Genomic DNA, 19183 nt, shown 5'->3' with positions numbered 1-19183 from the left:
CTGTTCCTGCTGCTGGGTCTAACCCGCGGCTTCTGAGCTACAGGCTCAGCCCGCTAGCCACCAAGCATCTGCCTGCAGGGCGGCCCTGCACGGGGCCCTCCAAGGCACCTCCTGGACCAGACTCCCATCTTACCCCGCCACCTCTCCCTCCTACTTTTGCCCGTATTTCAGAGGGTGGACCTCCCAGCCGGACACCCAGGCCGTGGCCCATCACCCCAGGTGCAGGCGGCACCAAGTCGCGGATCCTGCCGGCCCGGGGTCTTAGGCCGCCCGTCCTGCCCAGCCGGCCGCCCTCATTCGGGCCTGGCTCTGCCTGGAGAACGGCGGGGGCTCCTAACTGGCCTCCCTGCTTCCGTCTCTGCCCCACGCCCTCTGCCTGGGCCCGTCGCTTCCCCAGCCCTCGGGAAGGACTTCCGATGCCTGGCCCGGCTCGAGAGGCCCTTCGGCGTCCGAGCCAGGGGTCGGCAGGCGCTTTCTGAATAGGGCCAGGTAGTACGTTTTTCCGGCTTTGTGGGCCATACGGTCTCTGTCACAGCCACCCAACTCTGCTGTTCCACCAAGAAAACGGCTGCAGACAGTGGGCGAACGGGGCTGGCACGACTTGATTTGTGAACCGGGCAGCAGCCGGGTGAGGCCCCAGGTGGCGGTCTGCTGGCTCTGACCCAGCTGCGCTCTCCCGCCGCGCTGTGCGCTGTTTCCGCCTCTGCCCACACCTGCCGGCCCGAGGCTGGTGCAGTGGTGCCCGCCACTCCCTCGGACGGGACGTCCTCAGTCCTCAAGCCTCGCTCCTAGGCAGCCTCCTTCACGGCCCCCCACGTCCGTCCGTCCTTCTGTCTCAGTGCTCTGCCGTCCGTTGCTCGTCTTAGCGCGGATCTCACCGCCCTGTGATGGGTGCGTTAGCGTCTCCCCCACGCCAAGATCTGCAGACCTTGGAGGGAGGGACTCACTGGTCTTTGTAGCCTGGCACCTAGCGTGGTACCTGGCACGTCGTAGGTCTCCAGTCACATTGAATCTGGATTCTCGAGTGATGGCCCTGTGCACGGTGGGGTGGGTCACACAGAAGCCCTGCCCTCAAGGGCACACGTAGGCACTGTCACCCTTCCTGTGGTATTGGTGATGCCTTGGAGGCACAGAGCCACGCCTGGGGTGCTTCACGGGTTTCTGAGCTCTGTCCGTGCTCTGAAGGTGCTCGGGTCACGATGCTGAGCCTGCTCAGGGCAGAAACCGGCCTGTCCTGGGCCTCTGGCTGCTCCCCAGTGAGGGGCGTGCACTGCAAGGTCTCTGCAGAGGGTCACCTGGCTCCTGGCTGACGCCTGTCACCAGGATAAGGGCGTTTCTTCCCAGAGTGTCCGCGCCTGCCCCTGCCCACCCCACTCACTCTCTCCTCCCCCACAGGAGAACCTTATGCTTTCCATCCTGCCCAAGCACGTGGCAGACGAGATGCTGAAGGACATGAAGAAGGATGAGAGCCAGAAGGACCGGCAGCAGTTCAACACCATGTACATGTACCGCCACGAGAACGTCAGGTGCGCCGGCTGCAGGCCTGGGCTCTGAGCTCAGGACGGAGGCTTTGGGGGGGTCGGCGGAGCACTGCGGGGCTCGAGAGTCTTCCTGGGCACTGGAAACACGGCCACCCCACAGTGTGAGCCTCAGCCCCCGCGGGGGCCGCCTTGCTGCCAGATGTTGGGGCCTAGATGGGTCCCGTGGTCCAGGCCCGTCATTGTACAGACGCCACCTGCGAGATAAGCTAAACGCCGGAGCCCTGAGTGCGCCCGGCACGTGCCAGGGTCTCACCACTTCGGGGCTCGAGCAGGGACCTGGCCGCCTGAGGGCTGGAGCGGGAGCTGGCGGTGGGCAGCGTGGAGCCCGGCGTGCCGTCCGGGTCCTCACCACCGGGGCCTGCCTCCCCCTCCGCAGCATCCTCTTTGCCGACATCGTGGGCTTCACCCAGCTGTCTTCAGCCTGCAGCGCCCAAGAGCTCGTGAAGCTCCTCAATGAGCTCTTTGCCCGATTCGACAAGCTGGCGGCCGTAAGTACCCTGACCCTCGCCCAGCTTTCCGGGGAGGGGTGGGGGGCGCCATCCTCATGACCTGGGCCTGCCCCTCCTCCTCCGGCTCCCAGGACTTCTGCCCACCCATCCGTCCTCTGCTTTCTTTGCCCCTTGCCCCCCCTTGCCGAGGAGGGACTCAGGACCTGCCCTTTCAGAAATACCACCAGCTGCGGATTAAGATTCTGGGCGACTGTTACTACTGCATCTGTGGGCTGCCGGACTACCGGGAGGACCACGCCGTCTGCTCCATCCTCATGGGGCTCGCCATGGTGGAAGCCATCTCGTAAGTGGGGGGAGCTTGGGTCCTGGCTCTGGCACCAGCACGCCTTCCGTGCTGCTCTGTCTTGGTGGGCCCTGTGCATCCCGAGGCCCCGGAGCCGGGCTCTTCAGGGGATGAGGTGGGTGTGGCAGGGTCAGTCCCAGGCTCTGGGAAGTCGGGCTAGGCTCACCTTCCTCACAGCTGAGGGAAACTGCAGCCTCCAAGGGATGCTTTTCTAGCTTTAGTCCACACTAGTTTTTTCTGCTGGAAGGTGCAGTCGTCATGAAATTCTGCCCCCTTCCATTTGCTTTCTTTTCCTCCCGAGTGTCCCCCTGCATCTCTTCTCTCCGAGTTTTCTCATCATGACCCCCCAGGACAGGTAGGCTCAGAGATCTCCATGCCCATCTCTTGGATCAGGAAGCCCAAATACAGCAGTGAAGTGACTGCTGAGGTCACGAGATGTTTGGGCAGCAGAGATGGGACTGGAACCCTGGCTTCTGAGCTCCGGCCAAGGCTCCTGCCTGCACCACTGTGAGCCTCTAGGGTGGTGAACTCTGCCTCCCCGGCTCTTCCCCGCTGCTGTCACTGCCCCTGTGGGCTTGGAGATCCCTGGGGGGCGGGGCAGGGGGGTAGGAGGGTGCTCCCTGCAGTCAACTCAAGGCCTCTGGTGGGCCCTGGGTGGTATCAGCTCCCCCAAGCCCCTTGCTGAGTCCAGGAATTGGGCGTGTGCTTCGCCACCATCTCCAAGGGGGTGGTTTTGCATTTTTACTGTCTTCCAGGTTAAAGCCCCCTCTAGGATTGGCTGGCAAGAAGCAGATGCTGCCTTTCCCCTGGGGCCATAGTTCAGGATTTAGAGACTCCTACCTCTGCTCCCATCACTGTTGGGCAAAGTGCTGAAATTCGTGTTTGTCTCCTCCTGGAGATCTCAAGCAAGGAGCATTTCCCCTCTGCACACACAGCATGTAGTGCAGGGCCTGGCACATAGTAGGCACTCAGTGAAGGTCAGCTGCACAAATGAGTAAACGGTTGGTTGGAAGAGAACAGTTGGAGGTCGTCCCTCAGGGGCTGAGGGTCTCTGCTGTTTCCTGCCCCTCCATCCCCACCCCGAATCACACTGGCCTGTGGTTGCTGAATCTGGCCTTGGCCACTGCCTGCTATAGCCCCAGCTGTGGGTGACCCAGATGTGGGCAGAAAGCAATGGGGGCAGCCTGTAGGCCCTGCAGCCTGGAGGGGAGGAAGGCTGTGCAGAATTCCTCCCGCTGGGGGGCTGGGGAGGGGGCTGGCCACCTGGCTGTGGGCAGGCCCGACCCCTCCTCCTTTCTGTGTGTGCCTGGCAGGTATGTACGGGAGAAGACGAAGACCGGGGTGGACATGCGAGTCGGGGTGCACACGGGCACCGTGCTGGGGGGTGTCCTAGGCCAGAAGCGCTGGCAGTACGACGTGTGGTCCACCGATGTCACCGTGGCCAACAAGATGGAGGCCGGCGGCATCCCCGGGTGAGCGTGCGTTCCTTCCTGGGGCCAGGGGAGGGGACCGTCCCATCCATCCCTCAGGGTTGTGGCCCAGACGAGGGACAAGGGACCCTGAAGAAGCAGCCCTTCCCACCCAGGAGCAGTGTTCTTCTTCCAGGGTCTGCCTGCCTTTCCTGCCTGGGGCTCTGCAGGAGTCTGTCCTCCTGCCCCCTTTACCCACTGTGGGGCCTTGGGGCTCTGAGGTCAGGGCTGGAGCTCCTTCAGTGTGCAGGTCACCCCGAAGGGCACTGTTAGCAGTGAGAGTCTCCTAACAGGCGCTCTAAGGCACCTGCACATCTTTGCTGAGTTCTTTACAGACTTGGCCAGTCAGGTGGGGCAGCCTCCACCCTCAGGGTGGACCAAGGATGCAGTGAAACCTTCCCCGCCTGGGTCAGGGGGCTTCCCTCGGAGGCAGTGACAGTTCTCTCCCTGGTGGTGACTCCCCAGAAATGGGTTATTACCCCCTGACAGGAGGTGTTGCAGCGGAGAATCACACCAGGTGGATGATAACCAGGCCTTCTGACCTTAGTGTTCAGAGCAGACTTCAAATTCCTTATCTCATTTGATACCCTCAGCAGCCTGAGGACAAACTGTCTAATGGATTGAACCGCTGAGGCTCAGAGAAGGGGAGGTGCCGGGCTGCCTACACAGCCACTTAGTGCCAGGACTTGCTCCGCCTCTGTCCCCAGGGGTAGGGCGGGGGGCTGCCTCCGGGCCTGTGCTCAGGGCCCCTCTTCATGGAACCCAGGCGCGTGCACATCTCCCAGAGCACCATGGACTGCCTGAAAGGCGAGTTCGACGTGGAGCCAGGCGACGGGGGCAGCCGCTGTGATTACCTAGATGAGAAGGGCATCGAAACCTACCTCATCATTGCGTCCAAGCCAGAGGTGAAGAGGACAGCCGCCCAAAATGGCCTCAGTGGCTCGGTGAGTCCTCCACCCACCCTGTGGGCTGGGGGAGGGAAAGGAAGGGCTTGGAGGCGAGATTGTAGAAGAACGGGATTGGAGGCGAGATTGTAGAAGAACTGGCAGGACTATGAGAGGTCCCGCTAGCTGCTGAGTGTTAGAGCAAAGGGTAGTACGAGGTAAATATTTCGTGCCCAGTGTGAAGTCTGAGCTACAGTAAATGCTCTAAAGAACTCAGAAAAGTAGGAAGCTGTCCAGAAAATTAGGAAATGTCACGGCAGAAAGTGGAGCCCCATGAAATGAGACTTGACCTTGTCACAAAATTATTGAGTCTTCATATTTTAAGAGTGCTAGGGGACTTCCCTGGTGGCACAGTGGTTAAGAATCCGCCTGCCAGTGCAGGGGACGTGGGTTCGAGCCCTGGTCCAGGAAGATCCCACATGCCGCGGAGCAACTAAGCCTGCGAGCCACAACTGCTGAGCCTGCGGGCCACAACTACTGAAGTCCGTGCGCCTAGAGCCCGCGCTCTGCAACAAGAGAAGCCACTGCAATGAGAAGCCCGCGCACCACAACGAGGAGTAGCCCCCACTCGCTGCACCTAGAGAAAGCCCGCGTGCAGCGACGAAGACCCAATGCAGCCAAAAATAAATAAATAAATTTAATTTTTTAAAAAAAGAGTGCTACATGCACAACTTCAGTATATTCACTGGAACAGATAAACAGTGCATCTTCTAAGCTATTCTACAAGATGGTGATTGACAATAATTTGAGAAATCAGCTACCTTCGTGAAGTGACGGAACATTTACCATTTCTGGCAAAAAAACGTTTTTAGTACATTTAAAAATGCTGTTCCTTTAAAAAATTACCCACAAATTTGGTTGTACTGGGGACCACCTTGAAGTCACAGGGCAGCAGTCAGACGTATCTTTGTGACAACCACACTCATTCCTGTGCGTTCTAGTCTTGCATTTTCTCTATTTAATCAACCCTTGCACGGTGCGTCATGTGACTCAGGAGCTGTTCTTGGCACCTGACACCCCCGGGAGGGGTACGGATGCGGCCCTGGCAGCAGTGTGTTTATGAAGCTGGTGTGCAGGAGTCATTACTCAGTTTTCCAATTAGAGAAAAGTGGAGTTTGTGGATGTGTAGCTTAAAACACTAGCACAGAGGCTCTGGGTGAGTAGGAGTGGGGTCCGGGCTGTGGGCCATTGAGCCCCATGGCCTGGGTGATGCCACACAGGACAGGAGCACAGGCGACAGCTTCCAATGAATGGGAGTTAGACTTCCTCGTAAATTCTCCATCAGACAAATGAGGCGGCCTATTTCTCATGGAAACATGGGTGCTGTTCCCTTCAAAAGTAATTTTCCTGACGTTTTGGGGCAATCCAGGTTTTCAGTGTGTTGTAAAGTTGACTTGTAACTGTTTCTTAGTGCCCCTACCTAAAAAATGTAGATGTTGCGAAGTGGAAAAGCTGGGTTAAAGGTTCTGTACATTGAAAGTTTAACCCGTGTGCCTGCTGCTCACCTCCTGCCACCCTCCCTGTGCCTTTGCTGGCTCTTTCCTCACTCTTTTTCTTCGTTCAGTTGAAAGATGAACCCAGGGTATCTTATTGTTTTAATCGCATTTCTTTAGTTATTAGTAAGATGGGACCCTTTTTTTTTTTTTTTTGTGGTACGCGGGCCTCTCACTGTTGTGGCCTCTCCCGTTGCGGAGCACAGGCTCCGGACGCGCAGGCTCAGCGGCCATGGCTCACGGGCCCAGCCTCTCCGCGGCATGTGGGATCTTCCCGGACCGGGGCACGAACCTGTGTCCCCTGCATCGGCAGGCGGACTCTCAACCACTGCGCCACCGGGGAAGCCCTCACTCAGTTGTTTGAGATGCCATCGCCGACAACTCCCAAATGGAGATCTCAGCCCCAACCGGCATCCCTGCACTAAACTTGCAGCTGCGTGTGCCTCTCCATCTGTGTACATAACAGGTCCAAAGCTGATCTCCTGAGCTTCTCTCTACCCTAAAACCCGCTCTTGCTCAGTCTTCCCCATCTCAATCAGTGGCAACTCCGTTCTGTTAACTGCTCAGCCCCAAACCTTTGGAGACATCCTGACCCCCTTCCTGCACGCTGTAGCTCTCGCCCCGCTCTCCTCACACCCTCCTTCGGTCCCCATCTCACTCAGAGGAAGAGCCAAAGTCCCCTGAGGTCAGGAACCCCATCCAGCAGGTCCTCACCGCCCCACCCCTTTCACTCACTGAGCTCCGGCAGCACCGCCCTCCTGGCTGCCGCTCAGACACTCCGGGCCTCCAGCCCACTCCGGGCTTCCGCCTGCTGGAACCCGTCCCTGAGAGCCGCGTGATGTGCTCCAGATCTTCACGGAAATGTCATCTTCATGGTGACACCTCCCCCACCCCCCTTACAGTCACTCCCCAGCGATCCCTGTGTCCCTTGCCTACTCCACCTCTCCAGAGCACTGCTCTCTGACCTTCTGTAATCATTGACTTCTTTACTTTGCTGATGTCCGCCCATCCTCACTAGAAGGTGGGCTCTGAGGTTAGGACATTCTGTGTCCCCAGGAGTTAGAACAGTTCCTGTCACACAGTAGGTACCCAGTAAATACTTGGTAAATGAATAAATGAGCTGTTTTCCTGTATAGAGTAGTGTTTTTCCTTGACAGAGTAAATTAAATAATCATTGGGGAAATTGGTTTATGGAATTTATTCAGACTTTTGGAAGGCATTTGACAGGGCTCGACCCCAGAAAAGATCTCTGTGAATCACTGTGTCACTGAGTTACTGTTTTAAAAATAGGAGTTAGAACAATAAGGTCTTTCTCTGCTTAGAAGTTCTAATACTAGAAATGGATACTAGAAAATTACAGCATTTTAAAATTGATGGTCTAGAGAAGGAACTGAATAGTGAGATTTCTAAGGTTACAAGGCCTCTGAACTCTGGTGGGAAGATTCCAGATTGAGAGTAGACGAACCCCGCGCTGGGTGGGCATCTGGCAGTGCCTGGGGGCTCCTGATGGCCACTCCCTTCTGCTGCAGGCTCTGCCGAACGGAGCGCCACCTTCCTCAAAGCCCGGCTCCCCTGCCCTCATTGAGACCAAGGAGCCTGACGGGAGCATCCACACCAGTGGCTCCACGTCCGAGGAGCCAGATGCCCAGGTACGTGCTGGGCAAGGCCCGGGATGGCCTGGCCCCTAGCCTGGCCTCTGTCTTTGGTGGCTGTGTAACCTTGGGCTGGTCACCGCCCCGCCCCCTGGCCTCACTGTCTTCTCGTCAGTTACATGGGGTGGAGGTGGCTGAGGTCAGAAGGCGTGCTCACCTCCGAGGCCTTGTCTGGCCCCCATGTCCCAGAATCCTAGAGATCTGAGGGCAGTGAGGACGCCCACGGAAATTTCTCTAGGATCCAGGGCTGTTTCAGAAGTGACACCAAAGGGCTGGGCTCACCTCTCTGGCTAGGTCCAAACCCCACAAGTCCTGTGCACAGATGAGGGGTTTCCAAAGGAACGAACAGGCTGGCCCCCTGAGGATGGGGTGCACCTTGGGAGAGCGTCCAGGATCCATCCACTACTAAAGAGCTTCCTGAGTATATCCACCGACAGAGGCCAGTGCTGAGACGGGTCTCGGCCTCGCGGAGGCTGCCGTGAGCTGGTCGGCCACACCGCTAGTCTCGCTGCAGGGAAGACAGAACTGCCCCGTGCCTGTAGATCAGGTGCTGGAAGACAAGAGGGTAGAGGGCTGAGGATAAACTGGGTTTTCCTTGAGCACCACAGCACTCAGTAACTTTTCCCTGTTGTGAGTTTCTTGATCGAAAGTGTTAATACAGACTCAGTGTAACTCACTAACAAGAAGGACGCAGAGGCTTAGCAGCCTGTGATTTCTTTCTATCCTCACAATTAGCCAGTGTCGCACTGCTCCCGATACGCTTCGGGGACAGAGGTTCCTGGTGCTGGAACAGAACATCCACATCACGTTACAGAGAAGAAACTTGGGGCTGGGGGGACATGGATTCTAGGGGGTCAGACTCAACCAGCGGCACGCCTGAGCTTAAGCCCGGGGTATCTTGATTCTGGCTTCCAGATACACTCTTAGACCCGTTCAAACAGCTCTCATCAGCCCATTCCCAATTGTTATTTGGGCTGATGGCTGTGTAATCATAGTCCGGATTCATGTGTTTGGAGCGGAGGCTTTTCCTTTGTGACCAGGAATAAAAATGGTGGGGGGTTCCCCAGTGCTACCACCCCACTAGTAATAAGGATGTTATCTTCTCTCCATAGCTTTTCCCCCTCAGGTCTTCCTCCCCCAAGTGAGCCAGATCTGAGCTCCTTTAAGAGCGCCCTTAAGCATAGGGTTGGGGGTCTTTTACATCCCCAAGGATGCTGAAGGGTATGGTGTGTGACACCCCCATCCTCGTAGCAGGAGGTGCCGGGACCCCGCTGACCCAGCACAGTCTCAGATTCCAGGTCTCCCACTCGGGCACCCGGTGGCTGCTCCCCACGCTGCCATTAGTGGGCCATCACTGCAGAGCTTCTGTTGGGGGCCACAGGGCCTGGGACCTGGAATCCCAGGGAAACCAGGAAGGGACTGTGGCTTTTGGGTCCACACCCAAGCAGGACGGAGCCACGTGAGAGCCCTGGGAAGACGTTTCCCGAGAAACGATCTTGAGAGTCAAGGGGCTGGTGCTCGTGTGATCCCTTTAGTTCCCCTTCCCCCCACCACCACCCTGTCTTTCCCCAACTTCTCCCCCCTCCATCCCGCCTGCCCCCCAACTCTGCCACACTGCCTTGCAGGCTGACAACCCCTCATTCCCCAACCCTCGCCGGAGGCTGCGGCTTCAGGACCTGGCCGATCGCGTGGTGGACGCCTCCGAGGACGAGCACGAGCTCAACCAGCTGCTCAACGAGGCCCTGCTGGAGCGGGAGTCCGCCCAGGTGTAAGCGGCCCCTCAGGCAGCTGGCCCCTGGCCCTTGGCACGTGCCTTGTCTGGCCCCAGCGTGGGGTCCAGGAAGTCAGTCGTCGTAAATACGGCCCCTTCCTGGCAGGCGGAGACAGATGTGATGTTTGCATCTCATAGGGCTTGTTTGCACTGCAGAGTGAAGAAGAGAAACACCTTCTTCCTGTCCATGCGGTTCATGGACCGCGAGATGGAAACCCGCTACTCGGTGGAGAAGGAGAAGCAGAGCGGGGCCGCCTTCAGCTGCTCCTGCGTCGTCCTGCTCTGCACCGCCCTGGTTGAGATTCTCATCGACCCCTGGTGAGGGAGGGGCAGCGCAGGCCCTGACAGCCAGGGGAGGGCGGACGGTGACGAGCTTCCTAGGCCAGAGGCCTGCGGGCTGTGGGCCTCAGCTGGAGCCTGACGCAGGGGCGCAGGCTCTGTTCCTTGGCCCCCGTCCCCCGGAGCAGCCCCCGAGAATGCTGGGATTGCGCCCTGGACCCCCTTCCTTCTCTCTGCTCCTGGGTCCTAGAATAGCACTCGCGTCAAAGTGGGGGTCACACCAGGGTTGAGAAGGCTGAGGGAGGAAGGGTCCGGGGGGCTGGAGACCTTGGCTGGGTGGGTCCGAGTGGCTCTGGGACAAGGAGACAAGGAGAGAGGACGGGGACGCTCCTCAGTCTCGGTCACCACGGCTCATCGGCTCCCTTTCTTGGCTCCTGTTATAAAAGACAGATTTCAGGCTCTGGGTGCGGACCGGTCTCTCTCACAGCAGCAGGTCCTCTGGGGCCAGGCTGGGTGTTCTGGAATCCGTGCCCCGTCTGCTGAAGCCCAGCTGAAGGATGGCTGCCCCTCCCTCCCCTTCTCCCCGTGGCCGGTCAGCAGCTCCCTCCAGCTCAGGGATTCCCCGCCAGAAAAGAGGGGGTGTGGAGCCCTCTTCTGATCACAGTTTGGGGAACTTAAAGAGCCTTGGACTTGTCACACAGTCCTAGGTTCTGGACTCGGCTTGCTCACTTATTTCTTCTGTGACCTTGGGCGCATCACTAAGGGTTCCTGGGGCATCCGTTAACTCATCTGTAAAGTGAAAGATGACGATGAGGATGATCTGAAGATAATAAAACCTGCCCTCACTAACTCAGAATTGTTGTGAGGACCAAATTCATTGATTCACTTCACAGATATTTGCTGTCTACTTTGTGCCTGGGGCTGAGGTCTGGGGAGACAGCGGTGAAGGCTGTAACCCTCAGCAGCCCTCGGCAATAAGCGGCTCTGTTCTGTGCTCGCCCCTCTCATCATTGCAACGCGGCAGAGTGCTTGTTCCTAAGAATCCCTTCCCAGGTTTTACTGGGCTCTGCCCAGGGCATCTGTGAGTCTGTCCTTCTTTAAGAAATGTCCCAAAGAACAGTTACAGCTGGGGAGGGTCCCATGTCCCCAGGCCCTGCACACAGCCGGCAGCAACTCCCTGGTATCACATGGGACTTCTTGGGTACAGGCTTGTGCCTTGCTTAGGGGGCCTGCCCTCTGTCTCCCTTCCTTTACTGTCCTGGCCCCTGACCCAGCCCACTACTCCCTCTGGTCCTCTCCCGGGTTGTTTTCTCTCTCTTACAGGCTGATGACAAACTATGTGACCTTCGTGGTTGGCGAGGTCCTGCTCCTGACTCTGACCGTCTGCTCGCTGGCTGCCATCTTTCCTCGGGTAAGAAGCACTTTTCGTTTTGGCTCAAAGCCGTCTGGAAGTGAGCATCGCTCCCTGTGAGAGTGGGTATTGATGGAGTTGTGTCCTGTGAGATCCTGACAAGTAGAGGACTGCCATGGGGGTGGCTCAGGCACTTATCCATTCATTCATTTACACACGTCTTCATTAGCGGCTCTGCACCCACTTCGGGCCAGGCCGCGGAGCGCGCGTGGGTGGGTGAGCCAGAGTCTACATAAATGGGAACCTGTGTAGAAGAGCAGTGGAGGCCCAGCTAGAAGGCGGAATGGCTCCAGTTGTGAAGGACCCTGAAAGCCACACACAGGGATTGAGACTTTCTCCTATAAGCACTGGGTGCCAGGCAGAGTTTTTGATTAGAAAAAAAAGGGAAAAGCAGCATTTTAGGAAAATTGATCTGGCAGGTGGCTTGTGAGTAACTTGGGGGATTTAGGTACACGGACCCAGGGAAAGCAGGAGTCAGTAGCCAGGCAACGACGGCCGGCCCTGAAAATCCTCCCCTAACATGGCTTTGCCGCCCAGAGACAGCGAGTGGACTGCTGCTGCTGGTGCTGCCCACAGGCTCGGCCGGTCGCCGCGCAGCTCTGGGAAGGGCTCTGATATCTGGCAGCCGTGGTGTGTCGCCTGCACATCCAGCAGGACGGGCAGACAGAGCCGGGATCCGCGTGGCCTCTCAGTTGTGCCGCAGACAGGTTTTGGTTGACGCACACACGCGGCACTACTTTGCAGGTTCCTGGGAAGTATGGGAGCAAGCGGAGTGGTTAGAGGACATGTTTACAGGGGGGAAGGCTGTCAAGACACAAGGGCCTGGGAATTCCATCCTTGTAGGCCTTTCCTAAGAAGATCGTGGCCTTCTCGACTTGGATCGACCGGACGCGCTGGGCCAGGAACACCTGGGCCATGCTGGCCATCTTCATTCTGGTCATGGCAAACGTCGTGGACATGGTGAGCCCCTGCTGTCCTGTTGAAGGGACGCCCACTCTTAGAGGAGGCTTCTGGATTAGCCTGCATGAGCAGTTGCCGGCCCATTTCCCCACCCCCCGTAGACACAGGTGTGGAGTGGCGCTTAGGTTCCTAAACGATCATCCTGGCCAAGCGGCGGGGCCTCCTCCCCGGGATGCCTCGTCTTCCCCAGTTCCTTGCTCTCCCCGGGTCCGGGAGCCCAGCGCCAGGCACCAGCTCCTTTCTGGGTGGTTTACATCTGTTGTCTCATTTAATCTCTGTAACAATCCCGAGAGGTCGGTATCATCTGTAGTTTCATGTGAAAAAATGATGCTCAGAGAGGTTAAATCCCTTGTTGTAGGTCACACAGCCAGTAAGTAACAGAGGGGAGAATTGAAGCAGTTCTAAATCCCCGTCCTGTGTTTTCTCTCTCCATGTCTCACTGTTCAGGGGCCCCAATACTCCTAAGCTTTCTGTGTATCTTAAGTATTCCCTACAGTGTGGCTAGCATCAGGCATCCATCAGGACGAGGGAGGTAAACCGGCTCCACCAGAGGAGCGCTCCTGTTTGGCCTTCATCCATTTGAACAAGGCCACACCTTCCAGAGGTGGGTCACTGGGACGGCAGGTTCACTGAGCCCAGATGGCTAGCGGTAGACGAAATCTTCTGCTCTGCGGTCCTCAGTTCACGCGGGTCCCGAGAGGGGGCAGCAGAGGCTTTCTTGGGGAGAAGGGGTGGCAGTGGGAAGCCACCAGCCAGTTGCTGAGCACTGGGCACTTGGAGCTGTCGCTGGTGCTCTCTGGTCAGGCCTCCCAGCGCCCTTCAGTGTTGGTAGTACTGTACTAGATACACTCTCTTAGAGTCCTGATTTTTGCAAATATAATGTTATATTATTTGCTTTATTATCTTTAACAATTGAAGCATGGGAGAAAAGTCAGCATGGAGACTTATTCTGGTAGCAGTATATGTGAGAAGCCCTAGGGCCAGTTGATCCAAAGTCCAACAGGACTGGACTTAGGAGCTCCAGAACCTGACATGCCCAGGGGTTGCTGGTGGCCACAGGGCCGGGAAGAAAAGGCCTGGGCCCCTTGCGGGTCAGGACACCCCCCTGGAGCCTGGTGCCGAGGTCTGGGGGCCACTGTTTGACAGGGTCATGGACACTGGCAGGACATCTGGAAGTCCTGTGGAGGGGAGAAAAACTAGGGAGGTGTGAAGATTTCCACGTGCTAGACTCACATGCTGAGAGCCTCCCCAAAGCCAGACAAGCGCCAGTGGGTGAAAATGAAGAAAAGTAGGTTCGATTCGGTTTATGGATGCACTTTCCATTGACCACGTCTGCCCAGCAGTGGGACCGGCGACCAGACTCCAGAAATGAAGGGTCTGTGAGTGGAGACTGGCTGCCGTCGCAGTGAAGCTCTCGGGGGTGGCCTGGCTGGCTCATGGCCTCTCCGGAAGCAACGGAGTGCTGTGGGCAAGTGCGTGTTGGGTTTGAAACCTAACGAGTGGACTCCTGGTTCTGGCTTTGCGGCTTGCTAATTGCCCCACTTGGGGCAAGGGCGGCCTCTCCGAATTTTCCCTATGATGGTGGCAGCACTAAAATACTCAGAGGATTTTCATGACATCAGAGGAGACAATGGTAAAGCTCTTAGGAATTAACTGCCTTTTGTATTACTGTCCCTGGTAAATTTTTCTTCCTTCTCGGTGTTTCTGAGGGAGCCGTGGGAAGTGGCAGCTGCCACAGCCCCGCCTTCTCTGACCAGTGTCTGCTGTCCCCTTGCACCCCGCGCTCTCCCCTACGGTCCTGGCCTCCAGCTTAGCTGTCTCCAGTACTACATGGAACCCACCAACGGCACCTCAGGGGTGCAGATAGAGGACGGCTGTGTGGAGAACCCCAAGTATTACAACTACGTCGCTGTGCTGTCCCTCATCGCCACCATCATGCTGGTGCAGGTCAGCCACATGGTCAAGCTGACACTCATGCTACTCATCGCAGGGGCTGTGGCCGTCATCAACATCTACGCCTGGCGCCCCATCTTTGATGAATACGACCGCAGACGCTTCCAGGAACACGAGTAAGATGAAGCCTGTTTGGGGATCTGCATAGTCTCCTTCCTCCCACCCCCCAGGCCCCGTTTCAAGGTCATGGGTCTGCACTGAGCTGGCCGTCTGTCTCTAGGGCTCATCCACGGCTTGTATGGGAATCAGGGTTTGTGGTTTCTCACAGACGGGCCACTGGTTGGCTGTGATCCCAGGACACATCCTTCCCCTTCTTGAGGAGTTGAAGACCTGGGTCACCTCAGTGTTTGGCTGGGCACCAGTCTCTTGTACCCGATGGGGCCTGAGTGTGCTATTATCTGTCCCAACAGCTTTCCGATGGTGGCCTTAGAGAAGATGCAGGTACTTTCCAGCCCTGGGCTCAATGGCACTGACAGGTAAGGGTGACCGCTTTCCTGTCCTGGTCTGTGTTTTCGGCCCCTTTCTTCTAGAGGCAGGGAATACAACAGGCCAAAGCCCCATGGTCTCATCCTTCCAGAGGCACGTGACGGAGAAGTGAGTGTGTGTTTCTGTAGGAGACTGCAGCAGACTTGAGTGCTCATCTGGCCACGCTGGCCTCTCCTGAGTCAAAGAGAGCGAGGCCTGAGCAGCGTGGTTTAGAGGGTGGGATAGAGAGGCTGGGCTGAGGTGAAAAGAGGAGCAGCCAAATGGAGGGCAGCTGCGTTTACCGGCTGGAAGAGCAGACAGCAGAAACAGGAGCAGGAAGGAGCACTATCGCATTCAAACTAGAACTGGATTCTGAACCCTGTGCAGTGATTCTCTGTGGGGCCTCAGGCAGGCCACTTTTCCTGAGTCTCAGTTTTCATCTCTTGAAGAGGATATCAGACTAGAAGTTCTTCAAGGTCCCTTCTAGCTCTAAAGTTTTAGAATTGTATGATTCAGTGACTTGACCAGGCTTTTAAGTAAGTTAAAAAAAAAAAAAAAAAGATGACCTAACAGAAGGTGGGTAGAAGACTTGAAGAGCGTTTCACAAAAGAAGAAATCTAACTGGGCACTAATAAATGAAAGGCATTCAGGTAACCGAGGTCATGCAAATTAAGACCATCACACCCCTACCAGTTTGGCGAAAACTAAGAAGTCTGATCACATCATGTATAATGATGGTAATGCATACATTCCTGGTGGGAGTATAAACTGGTACAACCATTTTAGAAAACAATTTGGAGTTAATAAGTACAGTTGAAAGTAGACCTATGACCCAGCAATTCCACAGCTATGTGTACACCTTAGAGAAATGAATGCACATATATATGTGTCCCAGGATACATGTACAAGAATGTCCACAGTTGCACTGTTTATAATAGCCACACACACCTACAAACATCCAAGACAAATGAGAACGACCCAAATGACATCAACAATGAACAGATATATAAATCGTGGTATAGTCATGTAATAGAATACTGTACAGTAATGGAAATGATGTACAGCTCCACACAGAAATATACAAAAGCATGGTGGAACTGTGCCCTCATCCCATCACTGAGATGTTAGTTAGTCTCTCCCGTCTCCAGATTCCTAGATGGTTGCAGCTACTTCTCTGATCAGTCAGGTGATGCAGTGTTTATTCAACATCTGGCGAGCATCCCCGAAGGCCTGATGTGGATTCCAAGTGCAGCCGGGAGGAGCCAGGAGTTGGTTGGCTGTTAAGACAAAAACCCAATGATTTCAGAAAGCTTTGCTGCCCAGTGGGCGTCTGGACTTGATGCGAAGGCACTTAAGCTGCTGAGAAAACTTTCTGGGTGACAGGAAACAGCACAGCCAGATTAGAGGGAATAAAGCTCCCTTGTCAGCGGGCAGCACGGGGCCCTTCAGCTGAATTATTCTCGGCCCCACAGGCTGCCCCCGGTGCCTTCCAAGTGCTCCATGACGGTGATGATCTTCGTCATGATGCTCAGCTTCTACTACTTCTCCCGCCACGTGAGTGCCTGCACACCCTCCTCTTCTGCGCGGACCTGTCGGGGCCTCTGGAGAAGCAGCCCCGGGACCTAGGAACCCAAGCTCCTGGGGAATGCTGGTTTCCTTACCCCACATGGCATGTGACCCTGGTCAGGCCACCACCTCTGCGAGTTTCTGGTTTCTTCCTCAGTAGTACAGGAGCAACAGTTCTTATTACCTCTTCCTTCTGACCTCCTGCGGGAAACTGAAGGAAGCCTGGGGGAGGGGCACAAAAGCCTGGATAAAATCTCTATTCCCTAGGCCAGCGGCTCATGGATCTCCACTCACCCTGGCTCTGGGAGTCACTAACACACTGACTACAGAGCCGGAAAATAAAGGGAAAGAAGCTGATGAAGTTTTTGTTTGGTTAAAAGGAAAAGGAGGAAGAGGGAAGGAAGTACCCTTGCGAGGGACTTACTTCCCTGTTAGCTCAGGTGCCACCCAGTGGCTTGTCGGGGAACTACAGCCACCCCCAGCCACTTCTTGACCAAATGGAGCCTGCTGGAAATGGGGACTCCTCCTCCCTGGGCTAGGAGATCCCACTGCTGCCACCACCCACAGGGCAGACCTGTAGCTAAAATTAGGTCCCAGGACGCCCCACACATCCAGAATACCTCTCACATCTTCCTGTAACCAAAGGGGCTGGGATCCTCACTGCACCTGTAGGGTGGCCTTTTTGATGAGGTGAATCTTTCTGGGTCTCATTTCCTTTGCCATTAGCCTTTTTCCTTTCAGTTCTTCCATGTTGGAACTTATCAAGTTCCCATTTTTCGTCTTCCCATCAAATGGCCAGCTTTCTCTCTCTCTCTTTTTTTTTTTTTTTTTTGGCTGCACTGAACAGCTTGTGGGATCTTAGTTCCCCAACCAGGGATTGAACCCGGGACACGGCAGTGAAAGCACAGAGTCCTAACCACTGGGCCAGGATGGAATTCCCTCAGATGGCCAGCTTAGAGCTCACACCTTACCTATGTCTGTGTCCGTAGGTGGAGAAGCTGGCACGGACACTGTTCTTATGGAAGATTGAGGTCCACGACCAGAAGGAACGTGTCTATGAAATGAGACGCTGGAACGAGGCCTTGGTCACTAACATGTTGCCTGAGCACGTGGCACGCCATTTCCTGGGGTCCAAGAAGAGAGACGAGGTGAGGGGTGGCCCTGTGCTGGAGCCACGAGCCTGTGTGTCATCTTCTGGCTTTCTGCCTTCTTATGACATGGCCTGGGGGCCCAGGTAGGGCTGGACCTACCCAGCACCACAATACTAGAAACAAAAGAAGAATTTCACAGGCTTTTGGTAAAGGGCACTGCCATAGACATTGCTTCCATGGGCCACACACCTCTGGGAGGCCCATTTCAGAAGCCAAGGCCTTGGTGGAGCCCACCTTTCGGTCGACTGTGATCATCTCAGACTGGTTCTCATGCCTCACTTCCCAGCTCCACCCCACCCTCTTCTCAGAGCTGGAGCTGTTGCAGGGACTAGGGAAGCTCTTTTTTAGTTATTAGATGTTGTGATGAGCTACTTTCTAATAATTCAAAGTTGGGATAGTCTGGGAGACGTGTGTGTCCAAAACGCTGAGTGCACGTGCCATGGGTGTGGAAGACAGATTCCTTTCTACGGCACATTATTCACTGGGACGTTTTCCAGCACTTTGGCCCCGCCTCCTTTTAGGAGCTGTACAGTCAGTCGTACGACGAGATCGGAGTCATGTTCGCCTCCCTGCCCAACTTCGCTGACTTCTACACGGAGGAGAGCATCAATAACGGTGGCATCGAGTGTCTGCGCTTCCTCAATGAGATCATCTCAGATTTTGACTCTGTGAGTGACCGTCCCGCGCCCCCCTCCTCCTGCCACAGAGCCAGCCCTTCCAGACTGCAGCCCAGGAAAGGCTGCAGAAGTCAGAGAGAAGTTAGAGAGTTACTCTGGCTGCTGTGTTTCCCCATAAAAGCCCGTCCGCATAACGGAGGGGCTTCTGCAGCCATCTGGAGAGGTTGGGTCCCAGGTGGGAGCCTGGGAAATCACCTACAAGTCCATAGGTCTGGCCAAAACAAGATTCTGAGGCCCCTCTGATTCCTCCTCCCCTCAAATTCAGATTCAGTAGACATTTATCAGGTAACTTGTATACCAGGGGAAATGCTTTTATAGATGCTTACCCACCCTAGGAGACTGGCACTTTCATCCCAGTGTTAAAGGTGGTAGAAACCGAGGCTCAGAATATCAGGACATTGGCCCAGGATCATGTGGCAGATGTCGGCTGGATGAAGCTGTTATAGGAAAACATCTTAGATGTCTCGTGGGCTTGTTGTAAACAGGCAGATCTGTCATTTAGTTGGCTCATTCATCTCCCTTGACTGCTGACAGTTCTCTCTTCCTTACTACTGGCCTCAGCTCCTGGACAATCCCAAGTTTCGGGTCATCACCAAGATCAAAACCATTGGCAGCACCTACATGGCAGCTTCAGGAGTCACCCCAGATGTCAACACCAACGGCTTTACCAGCTCCAACAAGGTAGCTAACCAGCTCAATCCCTAGAGGAGATGGGGCAAGAGAGAGGCAGCCTACACGGAGCACGTGGGAAACGATGTCATGATAAAAGTAGCTGCCATTAAGTACTGTTGTGCGAAGGGGTCACAGACACACACCCAACTAGCACCACGGGGTGCAAATATAAAACCAGGTTTACGAGTTTAATAAGCAGAGCGAGGGGAACACACATGGACCCCCACTGCTGTTCCACAGCTTAGGCCGGGCATGAGCTCGTTTATACAACTGTGGCCATATCCTCTTTTTTTTTTAAATTTATTTTATTGACGTATAGTTGATTTACAATGTTAATTTCTACTGTACAGCAAAATGATTCAGTTATACACATATACATAGTCTTTT

The 19183-nt window shown here is 55.6% G+C and overlaps 1 protein-coding gene across 2 annotated transcripts in view; it reads left to right on the top strand.

Annotated features, from left to right (window-relative positions):
• ADCY3 (adenylate cyclase 3) overlaps nt 1-19183 on the top strand; it is an 89805-nt gene that overhangs the window by 66759 nt on the left and 3863 nt on the right. For both annotated transcript variants that reach the window (XM_060117768.1, XM_060117767.1), the window contains exons 4-19: nt 1396-1526; nt 1918-2029; nt 2206-2333; nt 3647-3805; nt 4569-4746; nt 7769-7888; nt 9517-9659; nt 9819-9980; nt 11265-11352; nt 12196-12312; nt 14122-14381; nt 14676-14741; nt 16203-16284; nt 17286-17444; nt 17969-18115; nt 18686-18805. In XM_060117768.1, coding sequence (XP_059973751.1) covers nt 1396-1526; nt 1918-2029; nt 2206-2333; nt 3647-3805; nt 4569-4746; nt 7769-7888; nt 9517-9659; nt 9819-9980; nt 11265-11352; nt 12196-12312; nt 14122-14381; nt 14676-14741; nt 16203-16284; nt 17286-17444; nt 17969-18115; nt 18686-18805 — 2172 coding nt within the window. The remainder of the gene's footprint in view (nt 1-1395; nt 1527-1917; nt 2030-2205; nt 2334-3646; nt 3806-4568; nt 4747-7768; nt 7889-9516; nt 9660-9818; nt 9981-11264; nt 11353-12195; nt 12313-14121; nt 14382-14675; nt 14742-16202; nt 16285-17285; nt 17445-17968; nt 18116-18685; nt 18806-19183) is intronic.

Source organism: Mesoplodon densirostris, chromosome 14 (genome assembly GCF_025265405.1).
Source record: "Mesoplodon densirostris isolate mMesDen1 chromosome 14, mMesDen1 primary haplotype, whole genome shotgun sequence".
In the NCBI taxonomy this organism is placed as follows: Eukaryota; Metazoa; Chordata; class Mammalia; order Artiodactyla; family Ziphiidae; genus Mesoplodon; species Mesoplodon densirostris.
Note: the sequence above shows the minus strand (reverse complement) of the source record. Positions and strands in the feature narration are given on the sequence as shown.